Source organism: Arabidopsis thaliana, assembly GCF_000001735.4.
Source record: "Arabidopsis thaliana chromosome 1 sequence".
NCBI classification, from domain to species: Eukaryota; Viridiplantae; Streptophyta; class Magnoliopsida; order Brassicales; family Brassicaceae; genus Arabidopsis; species Arabidopsis thaliana.
The window spans coordinates 28,176,985-28,196,786 of record NC_003070.9 but is presented as its reverse complement, the minus strand read 5'-3'; the positions used below and the strand labels follow the sequence as shown (position 1 = coordinate 28,196,786).

At 38.0% G+C, this 19,802-nt stretch overlaps 7 protein-coding genes, 2 long non-coding RNA genes and 1 other non-coding gene across 13 annotated transcripts; 5 read left to right on the top strand and 5 right to left on the bottom strand.

Annotated features, from left to right (window-relative positions):
* Nucleotides 1-753: 753 nt before the first annotated feature.
* Nucleotides 754-2,782, top strand: RRA2 (Nucleotide-diphospho-sugar transferase family protein). Its single transcript, NM_106167.3, has 2 exons — nt 754-1,075; nt 1,327-2,782. Exons 1-2 carry the CDS (start codon nt 902-904, stop codon nt 2,437-2,439), a joined length of 1,287 nt encoding a protein of 428 aa, NP_565102.1. The 5' UTR covers nt 754-901; the 3' UTR covers nt 2,440-2,782.
* Nucleotides 2,719-6,047, top strand: JAC1 (J-domain protein required for chloroplast accumulation response 1). Its single transcript, NM_106166.4, has 9 exons — nt 2,719-3,427; nt 3,507-4,132; nt 4,221-4,615; nt 4,695-4,809; nt 4,887-4,936; nt 5,033-5,098; nt 5,196-5,273; nt 5,364-5,540; nt 5,641-6,047. The coding sequence occupies exons 1-9, from the start codon at nt 3,018-3,020 to the stop codon at nt 5,677-5,679; spliced, it is 1,956 nt and encodes a 651-aa protein (NP_565101.1). The 5' UTR covers nt 2,719-3,017; the 3' UTR covers nt 5,680-6,047.
* Nucleotides 6,048-7,021: 974 nt separating this feature from the next.
* Nucleotides 7,022-9,340, top strand: AT1G75090 (DNA glycosylase superfamily protein). The gene is made up of 4 exons (NM_106165.3): nt 7,022-7,559; nt 8,379-8,520; nt 8,599-8,740; nt 8,820-9,340. The coding sequence occupies exons 1-4, from the start codon at nt 7,175-7,177 to the stop codon at nt 9,138-9,140; spliced, it is 990 nt and encodes a 329-aa protein (NP_565100.1). The 5' UTR covers nt 7,022-7,174; the 3' UTR covers nt 9,141-9,340.
* On the bottom strand, nt 7,956-8,399 carry AT1G09527. Its single transcript, NR_139642.1, has one exon. It is a non-coding gene; the product is annotated as an other RNA (long non-coding RNA).
* On the bottom strand, nt 8,712-11,283 carry BZR1 (Brassinosteroid signaling positive regulator (BZR1) family protein). 2 transcript variants are annotated; one of them, NM_202416.1, is made up of 3 exons: nt 10,812-11,283; nt 9,642-10,467; nt 8,712-9,072 (listed from the first exon to the last, which is right to left on the bottom strand). In NM_202416.1, exons 1-2 carry the CDS (start codon nt 11,076-11,078, stop codon nt 9,724-9,726), a joined length of 1,011 nt encoding a protein of 336 aa, NP_974145.1. In that variant the 5' UTR covers nt 11,079-11,283; the 3' UTR covers nt 8,712-9,072; nt 9,642-9,723. The 2 variants fall into 2 exon arrangements, with proteins under 2 accessions (NP_974145.1, NP_565099.1); NM_106164.3 differs by lacking the exon at nt 8,712-9,072 and having other exon boundaries at nt 9,377-10,467.
* On the top strand, nt 9,884-10,103 carry AT1G09523. The gene has a single exon (NR_139641.1). It is a non-coding gene; the product is annotated as an other RNA (long non-coding RNA).
* A 900-nt stretch (nt 11,284-12,183) lies between the features above and the next one.
* On the bottom strand, nt 12,184-12,255 carry AT1G75070. Its single transcript has one exon. It is a non-coding gene; the product is annotated as a tRNA-Asp (tRNA).
* A 1,014-nt stretch (nt 12,256-13,269) lies between these two features.
* AT1G75060 (histone deacetylase complex subunit) lies at nt 13,270-15,512 on the top strand. 3 transcript variants are annotated; one of them, NM_106163.3, is made up of 6 exons: nt 13,284-13,726; nt 14,450-14,582; nt 14,675-14,814; nt 14,900-14,962; nt 15,060-15,128; nt 15,208-15,512. In NM_106163.3, the coding sequence occupies exons 1-6, from the start codon at nt 13,502-13,504 to the stop codon at nt 15,304-15,306; spliced, it is 729 nt and encodes a 242-aa protein (NP_177643.1). In that variant the 5' UTR covers nt 13,284-13,501; the 3' UTR covers nt 15,307-15,512. The 3 variants fall into 3 exon arrangements, with proteins under 3 accessions (NP_001321933.1, NP_177643.1, NP_001077823.1); NM_001084354.1 differs by having other exon boundaries at nt 14,903-14,962; nt 15,208-15,511; NM_001334674.1 differs by having other exon boundaries at nt 13,270-13,726; nt 14,900-15,128.
* A 28-nt stretch (nt 15,513-15,540) lies between these two features.
* On the bottom strand, nt 15,541-16,730 carry AT1G75050 (Pathogenesis-related thaumatin superfamily protein). Its single transcript, NM_106162.3, has 2 exons — nt 16,623-16,730; nt 15,541-16,416 (listed from the first exon to the last, which is right to left on the bottom strand). The coding sequence occupies exons 1-2, from the start codon at nt 16,669-16,671 to the stop codon at nt 15,725-15,727; spliced, it is 741 nt and encodes a 246-aa protein (NP_177642.2). The 5' UTR covers nt 16,672-16,730; the 3' UTR covers nt 15,541-15,724.
* Nucleotides 16,731-17,764: 1,034 nt separating this feature from the next.
* PR5 (pathogenesis-related protein 5) lies at nt 17,765-19,117 on the bottom strand. Its single transcript, NM_106161.3, has 2 exons — nt 18,985-19,117; nt 17,765-18,726 (listed from the first exon to the last, which is right to left on the bottom strand). The coding sequence occupies exons 1-2, from the start codon at nt 19,031-19,033 to the stop codon at nt 18,056-18,058; spliced, it is 720 nt and encodes a 239-aa protein (NP_177641.1). The 5' UTR covers nt 19,034-19,117; the 3' UTR covers nt 17,765-18,055.
* Between the last annotated feature and the right edge of the window lie 685 nt (nt 19,118-19,802).

Genomic DNA, 19,802 nt, shown 5'->3' with positions numbered 1-19,802 from the left:
ATTTAAGTTTGAATACTATAGCCGAATCTAGAAATACTTGGCGGGAGATGGAATTGATTGGGGCGAACAAGCACATTATATTTTTAAGGGTTTCCTTCGACTTCTCTTTTATATTTTAGGGCTAAACGAAAGCTCTGATTCCTTAAGGCCGTCAGCCACCGCCGAAGAGGAGCTTCGTTGGTCTCTTAAGAAAGAAAAGAAGGGGAGAATATGGCTTATCAAGAAGCAATGAAGCCCAATCCCACGAAGGCTGGTTTGGAAGAAGTGATGGCATCTCTGACATCAGTTCGATACTTGTAAAAAGTGTGAAGCTATCCAAATCCATTACAAAACTGTTTCATTACGGCGATTTTTGGAGATAGCTTTTCTCGTTTTTTGCATGTTGATCTGACTGATCTCAGATATCTCATCGGAACCGTAGTAAATACATCATCATCTACTTGCAAGAAGTGCATTTATCCTGTTTGTATGAATCCATGTCTTTCCCCTACTTGTGATGGTGTCTAGCTCAACTTAATTACTCTTTAGCCTTAATAATGAACAGTCTTATCGATCCTGCTTAATTAAATATTGAATGGAAGTTTGGTTTGTGGTAGGTTCGGCAAATTTTGCCTAACTAGTACATAAATGATTGATCAAGTCCACTCTTTATAGACTGTAGTATATAAATTATTATAATTTTGTTAACCTTGTAACATGATTTTAAAAATTAGAACCCACTTATTTATTTCTCTATCAGGATGGTATGTTAATAGAATGAACTATAGAACAGATCAACAGACAGTAAATGAAACTTAAAGAAAAAAATACAAATGGCTCATATAAAATGAACTTGCAGAAATACAGTTTGATCACAGAATAAGAGAGGGTTTATCAATTTGGCTTCTGCGTCATTTCGGCAATGGCGGGTCGCAGAGACAGGATCCAACAGCTCCGTGGATCTCGAATTGCGATTGCCATCTTTGTCGGAATTCTTATCGGCTGTGTCTGTTCCGTCTTGTTCCCGAACGGCTTCTTTAACTCGGGATCATCCTTGATTGCTAACGAAGAACGCATTTCGAAATCAACCTCTACGGTACTGAGAGAGATCTTATGCTTTAAACATCTACAAATTCCTTTTTTTAGAAATTTTTCTGTAATCTCGAGCTCTCGATTTGTGATTAGAATTAGTGTTTGTTGGAATTTGAGAATTTGAGTCTCTTGCGTTTGTTATGAAGATTCAAAATCTTCATGGATTTTTGAGTAGAACTACAAATTGCATGTCTTGAACATTTGAGTTTAACTGGTGAAGTTTCATTTTTTTTCTCTGTTTTTTGAATTGTTCAGGATGGATTGGCTTCATGTGAATCATCTGAACGAGTCAAAATGCTCAAATCAGACTTTTCAATTATCTCGGTAAAGAACGCAGAGTTAAGGAAGCAGGTAAGAGAACTAACGGAGAAGGTACGGTTGGCGGAACAGGAAACAGAGAATGCAAGGAAACAAGTCTTAGTTTTGGGATCAGAGATAAAGGCAGGGCCTTTTGGTACTGTCAAGAGTCTGAGAACTAATCCAACTGTTGTTCCTGATGAGTCTGTTAACCCGAGATTAGCTAAGCTTTTAGAGAAAGTAGCTGTCAATAAAGAGATCATTGTGGTTCTTGCAAATTCAAATGTGAAACCAATGTTGGAGTTGCAGATTGCTAGTGTAAAGAGAGTTGGTATTCAAAACTACCTCATTGTCGCGTTGGATGATTCCATGGAAAGTTTCTGCGAATCGAAGGAGGTTGTGTTTTACAAGCGAGATCCAGATAAAGCAGTGGACATGGTTGGAAAAAGCGGAGGTAATCACGCTGTTTCCGGACTGAAGTTCCGCGTCTTAAGAGAGTTCTTGCAGCTTGGTTACAGTGTTCTTCTATCGGATGTGGACATTGTCTTCTTGCAGAATCCTTTTAGTCATTTACACAGAGACTCTGATGTTGAGTCAATGAGTGATGGTCACGACAATAACACGGCTTATGGCTTCAACGATGTGTTTGATGAACCATCAATGGGATGGGCTAGGTATGCACACACAATGAGGATATGGGTTTTCAATTCAGGGTTTTTCTATCTAAGACCAACTATTCCTTCAATAGACCTACTCGATCGTGTGGCAGATACACTCTCTAAGTCAGAGGCATGGGACCAAGCGGTTTTCAACGAGCAACTCTTTTACCCTTCGCATCCAGGGTACACTGGCTTACACGCTTCCAAGAGAGTCATGGATATGTACGAGTTCATGAACAGTAAGGTACTCTTCAAAACAGTGAGAAAGAATCAAGAACTGAAGAAGTTGAAGCCAGTGATTGTGCATCTCAATTACCATCCAGATAAACTCGAACGAATGCACGCTGTGGTAGAGTTCTACGTTAATGGCAAACAAGATGCGTTGGATAGCTTTCCCGATGGTTCAGATTGATAAAAGAGATGGATGCTTGTTAAGCAAGATATCGAAAAACCCAATCATCTTCTTCTTCCTCGAGTTAAGAAAAAAGGTAGGCTAAGTTTCATCTTCCCACATCTGTTGTTATAATCAGTTATCCTTTTAGGTTCCTAGTTCTTCTTCTCTACTAAGAATCTTGTGTAGCCTATAGCTGAAAAACTCAAGAGTCTTATTAACAATACTGTATTGTTGACCACAGTTTCTTATTTAGTCAGAAAAGTCTCTCTTTTTTTAACTATGCATTATTTCCTGACCACAAAAAAAAATTATGAGAGAGACAACAAACGAGAGATTAGGCAAGAAAGAGAGATATGGAAGAACAAGGAAGACAAAGAGAGTGTAAGAGTTTTGGATGTATGTGGGTTTTATCCACAAACAAGACTCTTTAAGATTCTTCTCTCTGTAATGACCGGAAAATCCCATTTTTTTGTGGTTTCAAATCAAATGGAACCCCACTCTTACCTCTGTCTTTGTCTTTTTCTTAAAGCCTTTTGTTTCAGCCTCTGTATGTATCTCCCTCTCCGGAGCAATTGCAAATTCTGTGTCTTTGTGCTATGCAGACATTACCAAGCTCAGAAACCGTTCTTTTAGGCTCCAACTCAGCACCACCTGTGTTGCGTAGTCCCGGTGGCGATGACGTGGACATCGATTTTGGTGACGTGTTTGGTGGTCCTCCTAAGAGACGCTCTAAAGTTACTAGTAACGAAGTCACACGACATAGCTTCAGTGAATCCGCTCTCCGGCGTCGTGACGTCATCGTCGACGTCGGCGATCTGCTTCCGCAAGACGAGAAGCCTGTATTCGGCGAAGATACATCATCTGTCCGGCGTCGTTTCACCACTGATGATTTCTTCGACGATATTTTCAGAGTTAATGAATCATCATCACTTCCGGGTTCTCGGATCCTTAGCCCGGCTCACAAACCCGAATCTTCTTCAGGGACTTCGTCTCCATCCCAATTCAGGTCTGTTTTCTTTGAACTAATTTAAACGAAGAGATAAGTTTCGTTGCTAATTTGTATAATTGTTGACTTTGTTACTCAGTCTTCCTGCAAAAGCAACAGAGATTCCAACATTTAATTTAGCAGCTACTCGTAGTTTGAACAAGAACAAAGAAACTGTTTCGAGCTCTCCTTTGTCAAGAACTTCAAGCAAAGCAGATGTGGTCTCTACTGCTAAATCATATTCAGATGATTGTGATGATCCTCCACAAGTTTTTGTTACTGGGAAAGGAAGGCAATTTCATTTCTCTATCTACAAGTGGCCTAATAAAGGAGTTCCTGTTGTTATTTGGGGAAGCTCTAGATTGAGTTCTATGTCTAAAGCTGAGGAGACAACACCTGTACCATTGAGTGATTATCGAAAAACTTCAGTTGTTGAGAAATTGGGTAAAAATGAAGAAGGAGATGGAAAAAGTGGTTTATCTGGTTTGAAAGATGTGAAGAAGACCTCGCTAAAGCGTCCTGGTGTCCAGACAAAAGAAGAGAAAACAGAAACAGATTTGAAGTCTGAACAAGCCTTCTTTGGTGTCTCAAAAGCACGTGAGGCTAATGTGAAGCCTCTTGATTCAGTTGAGTCTGAACAGGCCTTCTCTGGTGTGTCAAAAGCACATGAAGCTACTACTGTGAAGCCTCTTCATTCAATTTTTCATGAAGAAGATGAGAGACAAGGTTGGTTTCTGCAGACATGTATATTTGTTACATTTGGTTGGGTTAACTTCCTTTTGTTGACTGTGCATTTGGTTCTTTGTCATTGCAGATGAGAAAATAGTATCAGAGAGAGAAGTGAGAAAAGGTAAAAGCAAAGCGAAGAACACTCGAAGTTTTACCGAAGATTCAAGAACCAAGAAGAAATCACAAGGCACTAAAAGTTCTTTGGATAGTAGCCCGATACCCGATAAATCCAGCTTCGCAAGTTCATCAGCAGCACCAGAAGTTGGCAAAGATGGAGTCAAAGGAAAAGTGAGTGACTTCGTTAAGATTTTCAGTAAAGGAGCTTCAGTTGGAGCAGGTGGGGAATCTCTTGGACAAAGCTCTAGATGGAGAGCTAAAGAAACTCCCAAGACTGATATCATTCATGATGGTTCTAATGCCAAGGAAACTGTAAACATTCCTGATCAACAAAAGAAATCGACTCCAGATATCCCCGCTATGGTACTTAATCAGAAAATCAAGATCCTACTTGCTATATGTTCCTTGGTTTGTGATTCCTTACCTGTAAATATCGTTGCAGAATCGGGATCAGAAACCTTCACAGTCAACTCAGAAAAAAGATTCAGACCGGGAGAGCATGAACTATAAGGCTCCTGGTGATACTGTACAAGAAGAGAGACAAGAACCTAGCACAAGTAAGTTCTTTGATTGTTTTTAAATCTTGTTATTACTACACAACTAAATAACATCTTTTTTCTTTTCTTTCTATCAGCACATACTACCTCAGAGGATATAGATGAGCCCTTCCATGTAAATTTCGATGTAATTTAACGCGCCCTTCCACCTTTCAGTTTTTCAATCTAAAAATGTGTATGTTTCTATTTATAATTGACATGGAACTTGTAATGTGTTGTGCAGGTGGAGGATATAACACAAGATGAAAACAAAATGGAAGAGGCCAATAAGGATGCTGAAGAAATCAAGGTAATACTACTGCAACTGCAAAGATATGTATATTTTCGATTCTTTTACCTGAAAATAACCTCAAAACTAAAAGAAAACGGAATCCGAACCTCTGCAGAACATCGATGCTAAAATCCGCAAGTGGTCAAGCGGAAAGAGTGGAAACATTCGGTCTCTTCTATCCACGCTGCAATATGTAAGTATTCTTGTTGATGTATAACACATAACATTGTTGGAAACTATGCATCAGTGCATAAGTGATGAATTTTGAAGTTTTATTTTAAAGATTCTTTGGTCTGGGAGCGGGTGGAAGCCGGTTCCTCTAATGGATATGATCGAAGGAAACGCGGTTCGAAAATCGTACCAGAGGGCATTACTAATACTTCATCCAGACAAACTACAACAAAAGGGTGCTTCTGCAAACCAGAAATACATGGCCGAGAAAGTTTTCGAATTATTACAGGTTCTTATTGTTACTATAAACATTGGTTTATGACAATTTAAAAACATTGCAGGATCTTTAAAATCTTAAGTCCTTTTTTTTGTTTGGTCCAATCATTTAGGAAGCATGGGACCACTTCAACACTCTCGGACCGGTTTAAAGGAAGAAAACGAGTCTTTAGTCTTTTAGTTCTTTACACAAAGGCTATGTACAGATACGGTTCTGAATCAAAAGATGTTGCAGAATTTTAGTTGTCACAGGTATACTTACATCAAATTTTTGTTGGTTTGTTGAGACTTGCATCAATCTAAAGGGATCATTAAGTACGTACGGAGAGAGATGTGGGTGTTGTAGTTATGGCCATATAATTGATTGGGCTAAAAGCCCATTAAAAGAGGGTTTAGTGGTTAGCCGTTAGAAATTAAAGAAAAGGCAAGCCAGGTGAGTTTGTGGAGTTGGTGTTGTGTTGGCTTTTACGATTCTTTTTCTTAACGGTAAGCTACTTTCTTAACTTATACTTAAAGCTTTTGTTTTCCCAATTTTACCCTTCACTCGTGTTCCAACACCCACATACACTTCACCAAATTAGACTCTGACTCTCAGCCCACCTCTCAACCTTTATGCCCTCCGTAAAATTACAACTATTTTTTTACATAGATACAAATGACACAAGTGTATCAGAATTGGAACTTTTACCGGTTTGGCCTACAATTTGTTTGATCGGTTAGCTTTAATTATCTAATGGCTAGAAGGATCATCGGTTCGATTTGCATATCAAGAATCCTACTGTTGAGATATCAGATAAGATAGAACATAAAACAATCTACTAGTTATTTGCCAATTGATGAATTTTTAATTTAGAATGAAACAAATAATGAATGGAATGTAATGGGTAAAAATTCTGGTTTTCTAGTTCCAATGCTTGAGTAGTTATAAAACCAATAAATAACATAAAAAAAAAAGAGGTCAAATAATCTTGGTTGATTTACAATCATTGTACTTGCCCCTCTTCGAGAAGCCAAAAGCTGTGATTGAGCACGAGCTACTGAAGCAGTTAATTCGAGGTTGAAGTAAATAAATGTACAGTTGTTTCATCAATTTTACTGTATATGGACTGGTCACAAAGTCATAAAGCATGCGGGGACTTTGGGTGCATTCTCCAAAACATTCTTTAGAGTTTAACCTAATGTAGTTTTTTCGTCAAGTTTTTACTGTATATAGTTCAAAGTCATAAAGCATAGTAGGACTTTTTGATGCATTCTCCAAAACACCTATTTTTAATTATTGAACGAAAATTAATTAACCATAAGTTAGAAAATAATGCAGGCGGCAAACTTTTAATCCGGAATTAAATGACAAAAGCGTAATTTGCACGACATGTAATAAACCATTTGGTGTCCTTTTTCTGAAACCAACAAGGATTAAACAGAAAATTAACCGACACGTAAGCAATAATCACCGGCTATGACCGGTTTACATGCTTTCTTTATCTGTTACCGTTCTACAGTTTTTAAAAACCTTCGTTAAGCTCTTTCATACTCTGTTCCATCTCTCTCTCTCTTTCTCACTGATCTCATTTCATTCCTTATCTTTCCAATTTTACCCTCACGTTACCTTCGAATTCTCCATCTCCTACCATTCAAAGCTTCTCTCAGATGTCTATAGTCTCTAAGCTTCGTTCTCCGGTTAAACCAATAGATGAGTCACGAGCTATCCTCTGTTCGACCGGGAACAGATTTAAGGTTACGAAAACAGAAATGACGAAGAAGCCACAACTGAATCCACGAGTGACGAAATCTCCGGCGACGAAGAAGCCCGATTCCAATTTCTCAGTTTCGACTGATGATTCCTCTTCTTCTTCTTCATCCTCGGAACGTTCGTCAGTGAACACGACAAACTCTGGGAAAGTAACCACTCCGTCGAAACGGAACGGAGTTGAGAAGCTCAATAATGTCGTTGCCTCCGTCGCCGTCGTTGAAGACATTAGTCCTAAAATTCCGGGACCGGTCAAGAGATGCCACTGGATCACACCTAATTCAGGTCTCTTTGTCTGACACCTTTTTTTTTCCCTCTTTGCCTCATTTAACTTTAATTTAAATTCACATTTTTTCTCTCATTTATTTAGAGAAAATTCTGTTTTTTACCTCTGAATTTCGTGAATAACGAGGAAGTATATAATCCATCTGTTACTTTTTGTTTGATCTTTTAGAAAATACACAAATATTAAGAAAACATAATAAATGTTGCATTTAAATGTATTATTTTTTGTGATTTACAATTTTCAATAACTTTAAACCAATGATATTCACTAATTTGTGTTGAAGTTTACAATTTATCAATTATAACTAATAACTATTGTATTGAAAATCTAAAAAATTAATCTTTTTGAAACAATTTTTTTTTCTAAACAATCAAACAAAAAGGAACGAGGGAGTATATTTTTAAAGAATAAAACAAAATATTAGTTTTTAGGTTTTATTGTTAGGAATAAAATGTTTTACACTATGTAGAGACTTGTTGTCCTTGTCACAACATTTAATGAATCTGCAAAGAATTAAAAGATACTTACCAAATTTCTTCGTTTTTGGCCCCAATAAAATATCTCAATCGACTTTATAAATTGATGCCATGTGAATGGCTTTTTATGGTTTTCGAAATGTAATTTTGTTTTGATAATACGTTAAAGTTAATAAAGGTTACAATCAGTTTTCATAGATGTCAACAACACATTAATTGCACCTAGCAAAAACTAGGTATTGTAGTTGATAAATAAGGACAAAAAAAAATGTAGAAGATGATTGATGACATTGGATATGTAAGTTTTTCAGTTAATAATAATAATGGTGATTGATCAAACAGACCCGATCTATGTTTTGTTCCACGACGAGGAATGGGGTGTTCCAGTTCGTGATGACAAGAAACTCTTCGAGCTACTTGTCTTCTCACAAGCTTTGGCTGAGTTTAGCTGGCCTTCAATCCTACGCAGAAGAGACGACTTTAGGTAAACTTAGGACGGTGAATTTGCTATTTTGTGTTTTGGTTTGGTGTGATATCAGAAGTTTTGGTTTCTTTTTTGTAGGAAGCTCTTTGAAGAGTTTGATCCTTCAGCTATAGCACAATTCACAGAGAAGAGGTTGATGTCTCTTAGAGTTAATGGGTGTCTAATTCTATCCGAACAGAAACTGCGAGCAATTGTAGAGAACGCGAAATCTGTTCTCAAGGTAGGCACTGTGTGTTTTGCTATGAAATTGTAGATACTATGTGTTTACTGAAATAGCTTTGGTTGTAATCTGAAAACAGGTCAAGCAGGAATTTGGATCGTTCAGTAATTATTGTTGGAGATTTGTGAACCACAAGCCATTAAGAAATGGCTATCGATATGGTCGTCAAGTACCGGTTAAGTCCCCAAAGGCAGAGTACATTAGCAAAGATATGATGCAGAGAGGGTTTCGCTGCGTTGGTCCTACTGTTATGTATTCCTTCTTGCAGGCCTCTGGCATTGTTAATGATCATCTCACAGCTTGTTTCAGATACCAAGAATGTAATGTTGAGACTGAGAGAGAAACAAAAAGCCATGAGACTGAAACCAAACTGGATCTGCATTCTCCATTACTTGTTTGATCAGAAACAGGGATTGGACTATTAAGAAGATGAGTGACCAGTGTTTGTATTCGTTATGGAATGTACCATTTGTAGCTAGCTGTGTTCATTGATTATGCTACTATCCTAGCTAGCTTTGTCTAACTAGATATTTGATGATGTGTTAGTGTTTGACCAAAAGATTGATTGCAGGGAAATAAAGAATTTAACATTTTGTAAAAGCAAATGTTTTTGCAAATTTTGGATCTTGATGCTAAGAGACAGAATCGGCTCAAGAAATGATATATGACTAAGCAATTTGACAAGACACAAGACAGTTTCAAGCCACTAATTAATGTAACATATGTAAGGAAACAGAATCATACATCTTAAGATTTTTTTATCTACAAATAATGCTTTTGAAACCAAATTCATGAATTGAATAACCACTCTAACACTCCAATGCTTCCATGGAGAAGGCTTTGGGCAGCATATTTGGATAATAAGTGAAGAACATATGAGATTCCATAAAGATCCAAATACCTGGACGAAGAAGAAAATACTCAAGAGGATTAGTTTCTCATATTCCAATGACATGCCATTTGGGTTTGCCTAGTTGTTTATGTCAACCACGAGCCTTCCCATTTCCAAGTGTAAGCTCAAGATCCTCCATACCCACATCATGTATCCTCTCTCCTTCCCAGGGTTTAACTTGGCTATTCTCAAATTTAAACTCAGAGCTTTGACCAATCTCTTGGAAGGCAGCAGTATTTGGAGACATCTGCTGAGGCGCAGGTTTCACAAGATTGAAGGTAGGAGAGGTTGGCACCATAGAGGCAGAGAATGGCTGTTGTTGTGCAAACTTCTGAAAGCTTATCCAATGACCAGAATCAACAGTGGAAGAGTCAGACTCATCACATTCAGGTATAGTAGCCGGGGTATGAAACTGGTGGCGATGTGTCGGACTAGCAGGTGCAGAAACCGCATAGAAAGGATAATTAAAAGACGCCATTGATTGTTTAGCAATGGCCATGGATTGCTTAGCGATAGATTCCCAGTTAGGCAACGGTTTCGGGTTCTTAGAAGTCGGCGATGAGACCGGTGGGGTAACTGGACAACTGTTTGAGATTCTGAGGGAAGGAAGAGAAGAAGGAATGCCACCATTTCTGAGGAAAGGGAAGAATGTAGAGGACATGTTGTTATTTGGTTCACCGCGAGAAGGACTCGGGAATGATGAAGAAGACGGGCTAACTTGGTAAGATGGGATGGGACTTTGAAAGGCTGATGAAAGAGGGCTCTGGTTCTGTGATGAATATGGAGTTACTCGAGATGAAGTCCCAGCTATCTCACCAGGTAAAGGCTTGCATCCCTGATACTCCAACAAAAGCAAAACAATAACCAATCAAACATCAATCAATCACAGGTAAGCAAAAGAAACACAATGCAATGACTTTGGACCAAGTATCATACATAAAAGATTAAGACTTTAGCATACCAATAATAACTCTAAAATTAGAAAGAAAACCCATAAATTCACTTTGAGAAATCAGATCCATCCATAGTTTCTGATGATTCAAATTCACTTTGAGAAAACCCTCAAATTCTCAGATTCAAACCCATTTAACCACAATTGAAATCAACGAATTCAGATTCAAACATCAAAAACATCAATAAAACAAGCTCAGATCTGGAAAAAATGGAGAAAGTCTTCACCTTGCGATAAGTAGTACCATCTTCTTCAACAACCCAACCAGCTTCAACACAAAGAGCTTTAAGGACTTCATTATTATCACAATGTTTAGGCAAATTATAATCACCTTGAGCTCTAAGCCCAGTGTATATCTTCGCAGCTACAGCTCTTCTCCGTCTTTCTCTCCTCCGATTATTCTCCCTTTCTCTCCACGACGGCTTCCTCCTCGCCGCTGCTGCCGCCGCCGCAGCTGCAGCTGCTGATGTCGACGTAGCTCCATCCGAAGTCATCGGGAAAACCAACAACCAACCCCTCGAAACTTCCGGAGAGAGCTTTGAATAGGTGGGTGAAAGATTGTGTGAACGTAGACTGATGAAGAAGAAGAAGAGAGGAGTGAGAAGTTAGTGCTCACGAGGAATACGCTTTTCCTTCGCTGGAATCGAAGAAGAAGAATCTCTCTTTCTTCTCCAACAAATAATAATATTTTTTTCATCTAATGTAAAAATTGGGTCGTGTGTGTGTTCAAGTACATTGAGTTCATATTAAGAATCATTGTTCTTGTGTATCGATCGTCCACGTGTAAATACATGGTTTTGGAAGGGTGAGATTACGTGAGGTGAATATAAGAGGTGTATGTTAAGGTGCAGAGGATAACTACGCTTAGTAACGTGTGTTTATGTTCTAATCTTTTTTTTTTTCTGTGAGTATGTAAAATGAGTAATGACCAAATAATACAGAGAAAAGAAAGGAGGAGACACAGTGGGACCGTTTCTTCAGTGTGGGTCCCTTACTTGTGTGACCGAAAAACACACCATTTGATTGGTTTTTAAAATTTTATTTTATACAGTGAAGCCGTGTGATTAACATCATAATGATATATTCAATTAAAAATTATCACTTTTTTCTTGCATACAAATCTCACTTTAGAAACAATTTTGACTACTTTTGTCCTGATTAGTTGTATGTACACTGGCTCTCTCTTTTTTTTACCTTCTTCGTACCTTACAAATGATATAAAGATTGGTGAATACCATTTACTATGTTCTATAAAGTATTTAGTTTGGTTACATGTTGATTTTAAGCTTTAGTATCTAATATCCAAATTTTGGATTAATTGCTGGGTCCATCATTATTTATGTATTCATAACCAAAACTTGTATAGTTCATTGAACATAAAAGGAAAAAGGGGTTTACGAGTTTGTCCCATAACAAGGTTCGGCGGCATATATGATGTATGATCATGTAATATTTTTGGATTATGACGTTTATTTTGTAGAAAGTGCAGGAGCATGTAACTAATGTCTTAAAAGCAGAGGAACCCGAACCATCAACGCGAGTTGGGAAACATTTGGAATGAATCAGAGGGTTCGATGAATTAGGCAAAACTAAAGTAATCGCCGTTGCCGGGGATCGAACCCGGGTCACCCGCGTGACAGGCGGGAATACTTACCACTATACTACAACGACTTTGTTGCTAATCGAGCGATTATGTGTTAATTATTGGTGATACGTTTTAAATCATCAGTTAAATCTTAATACCAGCTTTCGTTTCTAGCATTAAAAGGAATTTAGGGGTTTTCTTCTTTGGTTTGGCACTAGTAACCTACTTGTGATAATAAGTAGATTATGTGTTAAGTATGTTTTTTTTGGAAATATGTTCTGTTTTTCCGATTAACTCCATGTTACCTAGCTAACTCGTTTTGGACAATAAGTACATTACTTTAAACCATCAAACTTACAAAATGCTATGTCTTGAACAAGAAAAAATGTTGGCTTAAGAATCACTCCATGAACATTGTTTTAGTTTAGTTAAATGTTCAATATGGACATTATACGATGACATATTTAATAGAGGCGTGATTTCAAATTCAAATTACATTGGAGAGGAACGAAAACAAATAAACAATAGGGGTATAATCGTAACTTACGCATGCATGGGCCCCATAACTCCTGACTTTTTTTTTATTTTGAAAAAACCCAGTCAACCATTCATATTCACGTCGATCGCGTGTAGACATTACACAAAATTTACGAAGTGTGGCCCTCGTTTTCCTTTTTTGATCATTTTAAAACCCTCTAAAAGCATCAATCTCAGATTCCAATACAAATTAGTACCCAAAATGTTTCATACAAATTAACCAAACGTATCCACTCCTTTCTTTTTTGTTTCAATTTCGTTTTTACAAAATCTAAATCTTCACAACCAAGACAAGACAAGTAATACAGTGAATAAAGAGTAAAAAGTAATACAAGTTTTCCAACAAATGAATTCATCTTTATTAGAGAGTAAAAAGTAAAAAAGCTCTCGGTAAAAAACAAAAAAAGGTTTTGGTACCCATCCATGAAAAAACCGCTCAATTTCCACAGTGCAAATGATACAAGTACAAAACACACGTGTTGATACCTTATTGGTCACGATAGGAAGGCGGTCGCTATCGCCTATCGTCCCTTCCCTTCCCTCCTCTGTATCTCTATCTTTCTCTCTCTTACTCATCATAATACACTCTGCTTTTTCCTCTTTCTTCTCTCACTCTTACTCTGTCTTTCTTCATCAGACCAAAAACAAACCCTAATTTCTCAGCTCGATTTCTCTCTTACTCCATTTCTCAATCCTTCACAAAATGCACCAACTTCCATTTCCGAGATCGTAAAAAAGCTTGTGGTACTTTCTGATAATAGAGAGGGAAAAAACGAGAGAGAGAGAAAACACAAAATGCTGGAAGCTCCGGTGAACAAGTCAAGCATCCTCAATGGAGGAGGAGGAGGATTCTCTCAGCTACAGAGTTGCTTCGGCGATTGCAGTAGCGAAGAAGAATTGTCAGTGTTGCCACGTCATACCAAAGTTGTCGTTACTGGAAACAACCGTACCAAATCTGTTCTCGTCGGTCTTCAAGGCGTCGTTAAGAAAGCCGTCGGACTCGGTGGTTGGCATTGGCTGGTGAGCAAAGATCAACTTCGCTTTCTTCTTTACCTCGTTTTGTCTTTTTTGCATCTTTGTGTCTGTCTGTGTTTTTATTCCCCCAGTAGAGTAGATTTTTAAAAACTGATTAACAAAAGATCCAGAATCATTAGCTCAATAATGCAATAAAATCAATGGTTGTTCTATGTTACCGATTAGATTGATTGTTCTTAAAATATCATAACTTTATTTTGTTAAATTGCATCATAACGATCTGCACTTTTTATATTTATTTTTAACTTTTGTGTTACTTTTTCTCAATCAATTCCTTGAGAATCCTTATCTTTGTGGGTTCAAGCTGGCTTTTAGATTTGTTTTACTTGTAGTCACTAATTTTGATATACTTTAATTAATAATATTTAGGGTTTTTGTTCTTTCTTTTTCAGATTGGTCATTTTCATCCACTGAAAAATGTTAAACTTTTTATAGATGTTCTCCGTTTCATTAGGCTTCCTAGTTTTTATATTATCAATTTTACTTTCTTTGATCCTTTTTTGATCATTTCTCTAGCTATACAATAAAAATCAGTATCTTATACGATTTCCTCATAACCCAAAGCATCATTTTTTTTTTTACTAATATCGATATCAAATTCCACCACTTCTTGTCTCCAACCATTCCCATTTCTCAAAAAGTCCCAAACTTTACTTTGTTTGTGGAGTTCAATTTTTAATCTTTGTCCTTTTTGCTTTAAATTTTCAGGTTTTGACTAATGGAATTGAAGTGAAGTTGCAGAGGAATGCGCTTAGTGTTCTTGAACATCCTACAGGGAACGAAGAAGACAATGATCTTGAAGTCGACCATTCTACACAGTGGAATCATCCCTCCGATATGAGTAAGTTTGGTTCCTTGTCTCTGCAATAAAGTACCAAATTTTAGTCTTTTTGAAATGTTTCATAAAGACCGTTCTTTGATTGTCTTTTGCAGCAACTGAGGACACTTTGAAGCCTCATAAGTCGAAGAAGAGAGGACACAGATCATCGCGGTTATCTCAAAAGGCTTTGTACAGGGAAGTTTCTTGTGACTCACACTCAAAAATCTCGAGTATTACTCCTCGTCTGAACATGGTAAGGCCTCAAATTTCTTCTACTTGGTGGGGGTTTTCATGTTAATGCTATGTGTTACTGATTTGGGAATATTGTTTTAACGCAGAAGGTTGATCTTACCAAGTTGGATATGGCTGCATTACTGAGATATTGGCGACATTTTAACCTCGTGAGTTCAAAAGAAACAATCTTATGTTACTGATTATTGTGGAAGAGAGTGTTTTGTTTTTTACAACAGGTGATTCATTGATCTCTTTTTCGTATAGGTGGATGCTCTTCCGAATCCCACAAAGGAGCAACTAATTGACATTATTCAGAGACACTTCATGTCTCAGGTAGACATCAAAGCTATGATATGTTTGTGAATGTTGTCTTCTGATTTTGGATTAGTCTGAGACATGTTCTTGTTTACAGCAAATGGATGAGCTTCAGGTTATTGTGGGATTCGTTCAGGCTGCAACAGGAATGAAGAAGGCTTGCCAAGTGGAAGACCAAAGAAGCCAGAAACACTGATCCTTAACTGCATCAGCTAAATCTCCTTTAATAGACTAACAAATATCTGCGCGGGTCACATGTTTTAATCATTCCGCGGCTTAAAAAGTTTGGGTAAATAGTTTAGCTCTCTCTCTTTTGGTAAACACTAGTAGTTGTTATTGCTCTCTCATGTAATTAGGTCCATCAAGAACAAAATGATATGAAACAAAGAAAATCTCTAATGAAGCCTCCATCTTTGTTTTTCCAGATCTCAAATAAAATAGGTAATGCAAAATCAATACTTTGTAAAATATAAAACAAGATACAAATCAAAACAACAATGCCAATGAAATGAATGTAACAACTGAGTACTAGAAAAATCTTTAAAATGGAAAAATATGAACCAAAGTGCTATTAAGCAAAAGAAACGTGAAATCTGAACCGGAGCTCCTGTTTTTTAGTTCCGGGTGGGGCAGAAAGAGATCAAGTAGTTAGAGCCGGTACAAGTGAAGGTGCTCGTGGCGTCGTCGTAGGCGTAACTGTAAGCACCAGGGCAAGCGCTTTTAAACATCGCCGAGTAATGCGTCGGAGAACAAGTTTGCGGCGTCGCGTGAGCACCGGTACAACAGAACTCCTCAGAATTAAACGCCGCACAAGCGCTTTTACACGCCGCGATGATTCCTGTATGTGGATCCATGAGCCGAAGCTCGTTAGGGCAAACCGCGTTGACGTCGGCGACGCAGCCGGCGTAATGGCAATCACCGGAACCTCCTTGAGGTTTAATCCCCATCTCGACATTGTAACCGTCGACGAGACTCACGTCGTAGAAATCCTTGCCGCCGTCGCCTACAAGTGTGAATTCAGCCAGAGTGACTGGTGGAACTCCGCCGCCGTTACATTTAAGAACACCGCCGCAGTCTCCGGTGCCGCAGTTACCGTGGCCGGAGGCGTCGAAGTTGCAGCCGGTACGAGCCCAGAACCGTCCTGACCATCCTGCAGGAGCCGTGAGCTGTACGGAAGCGCCTGGTGTTAAGGGAAATCCGCCGTCGCCGAGGGTGTTGTCGTTGCCGGAGAGAATTCCAGGCCAAACGGTGTAAGGACAACTGTTCTGTAAAGTGAAGACGGTGGCGGCGGAAACAGCAATGCCGCCTGCAATTTCAAAACAAACAACAACAATAAAAACTGTTAAATCCGAAGAAAAAACACGATATGTTTTGGAGAATTATGTTGTGATTTGAAGACGAATGAACATAAAAAAATATAGTTTTAAGAAATAGTATCGAAATTATTCTCATTTAGAAACAGATAAAACAGAGGAGAAACAGAAACAGAAACAGAGTGTGATTGCTCTTTACTTGTGATGAAGACCAAGAAGAGAATGTGAATACTTGAGTAATTCGCCATCTTTGTTTTAACGAGTTTTGTGTGTGTGTGTTCTGTGAATGATGATGATGATGATGATGATGATGATGAATGTCAGTTACTCGCACCAATCCTCTATTTATAAGTGCTTTTCCGAGGTAGTGTTATCATTTTTAATTTTGGTAAATATTTTCAGTTTACAGTAAAAATATACTGTAGTTGTGCCTATTGTTAACCCATGTTCTTTGGCTCTGTGAAGTTTATTGGCAGTAATGGTATTTATTGCGTTATTTTACTAAAGTTTTTTAAAAAGTTGACGGTTAAAAGGAAATATCGTGGGTCATAGTTAATATTTTTCTTTTTTTAACAGTAATGGTGAAAGAGCATGCCCAATAGTTAATATTTTTCTTAACTTAAAAACCAAAAAATCAAAGAGACGTGAAGAGATCCCCGCACGTGTACTATTTTCCAGACGAACGTGTGAGGTTCCGTTAAAAAAAACAACCCACAACTATGATCCTGCGCAAGAACATCCCACAATCGTGTGATGGTCTTCCAATCTCATGATTCCATCAATTGTGTCTTGTATTTTCCTTTATTATTTTGTTTTGGACTTTCTATTTTCATTATTTTTATTCCCTGGTAGTTTCTTTTAGCATTCCTTTTTTCTTTACAAAAATACGTTTCATGTCGTCTAATCTCTAAAATACGTTTTTGTTTTAATCTCTAAAACAAAAACAAACATGTCGTCTAAAATTCGTGTACACCATTCCACGAATGGGTTCAGAAATAGTACAGAGGGGAGACTTTGAAATTTAAAAGGTGAGAAGAGTACCTTAAACATAGAATCAAGTTTCATAAATTTACTTAACTGTGTGTCGGAGTAGTAAATGGTTTTTATTATTTGTAAACGGTCGTGACGATTAATTTCCTTGAACTTTTCATTATCTTAGGGCCATTTCATTAATGGCTCGCTCAATGTTAACTAATCAGAATTCTATTTGTTTCTTAAATCAGAGTTTACATCGTCCACACGGTTTTAATCTATATATGCGGCCATGGTTTTATCAGGTATTAATAGCTGTTAAGTTTTCTTTTAAGTGAGTTGATGAAAAATGTATCTATAGACTTTTTCTTTGGTAAAGAACGTTCAAAATTCCGTTTCGAACAGAAAGATACATGATCTCTCACTTACACAGCATGGAATGCAATAGATAAGTATCCGTAGATCAATCATTTTGTTTTATTTCTTTGTAAACAAATCAGCTGAGTGTAACAACTGACTAATACTCACTAAAAAAGCTTAAAAGTGGAAGACGATGATTCATAGTCATCAGCTTTCCTTATTTATCTTTCCGTACATAATAAGCAAAAGAAACGTGAGAGATAATTAAACCCGACTGTATCTAACTCGAAGCTTCGGTTTTTAAGGGCAGAAAGTGATTTCGTAGTTAGCTCCGGTACAAGTGAAGGTGCTCGTTTCGTCGTCATAAGCGTAGCTATAGGCGTCAGGGCAAGCGTTCTTGAAAATCCTCGAGTAGTCCGTGGGAGGACAAGTTTCCGGCTTATCGTTAGCTCCACGGCAGCAATATTGATCCGTATTAAACCTCTCACAGGCACTCTTGCAGGCCACGACATTGTTCTGATCCATGACCTTAAGCATGTCGGGGCAAGCCGCGTTGAGGTCAGAGACACAGCCTGCGTATTTGCAATCTCCCGATCCTCCGGATGGTCTTATCCCCAGCTTGACATTGTAACCATCTACGAGGCTCACATCGTAGAAATCTTTGCCGCCATCGCCTACTAGAGTGAATTCAGCCAGAGTGACGGGAGGAACTCCGCCGCCGTTACATCTTAGACCGCCACAGTCTCCGGTTACACATCTACCGTTTCCGGAGGCGTCAAAGTTGCAGCCTGTACGAGCCCAGAACCGGCCTGACCATCCTGCAGGAGCCGTGAGCTGTCGGGAAGCACCTGGAGTCAATTCAAATCCTCCATCGCCGAGCTTGGGTCCTTGACCGGCGAGAGTTCCGGCCCAGACGGTGGTAGGGCAATTGTTCCTTAGAGTGAAGTCTGTGGCCATAACAGCAATGCCGCCTGCAGTTTAAAAAAAAACAAAAACATCAAAAATACGAAACAATTTTGAGAAATAATGGTGCAATATGTTGTGATCTAAGATGATGAACAAAAGAAAAAGAAATCATCAGAAAAGGAAACTTAAGAAACAGTATTGAAAGCTATTCTCCTTAAAAACAGACAAAACAGGTGAAGAATGTAATAATGAAAGGAGAAAGATAAGACATATATAAGTGAAACAGAGAAGAAACAGAAATAGAGTGTGTTTGATGTTGTTACTTGTGATGAACACGAGGAAGAGAATGTGAATACTGGAGATATTTGCCATATTTTTTTATGGGTTTTTTGTGTGTGTCTCTGTGCTGTGGGTGATGATGATGAATGTTAATGGCACCGATCCTCTATTTATAGATGTTGGTTCGAGGGGTAGCGACGTAATGTTGTCATGATTAATCAATTAGAATTTTTGGTGTCTTGATAGATATTTCCTTTGGTTCTCTGAATTTTCTTTGCATTACTGGTTTTTACTTCCATTAGTTTACTATAAATGGTAAAAAAAAAATCTTAACATTTTGACTCGGCCATGGCTGATGCACACTACACTAAACCTTAGGGTTCAGTGTGATGTTTTATGTCATGTGATGTGTGGTCCGCGAGTATGATATCTGTATAGATGAATTTAATTGTGATCCGCGACTATGAGATCCAATTAGATGTGTCTAATTGTGATCCACGAATTGAATATGAGATCCGGATCGGTTAGATATTGTGTTGTGAGGTGCGAGTTTGAGATCCAGATGACCAGATAGATGTGTTTGTTGACTGTTGTAACCCATGAGTATGATTGTATGAAACCCGAATAGATCGATGCTTTTTAATTTGGTGTGAATCCTCGATTATAAGACCGGAACAGATGCATACATAAGAGGCCTGATTTGCTACTTGAACGCGAAAGCTTGAATCCTAAGGTTTTAGATATCATATCCTCCATGACCATGAATGTGTAGTTTTTAAAACAGTAAACATCTAAACAGGTATAAAATCTGGTTATAAACGAATAGGTAAATTAGAAATATTTCGTACGTTAAATGGTATCG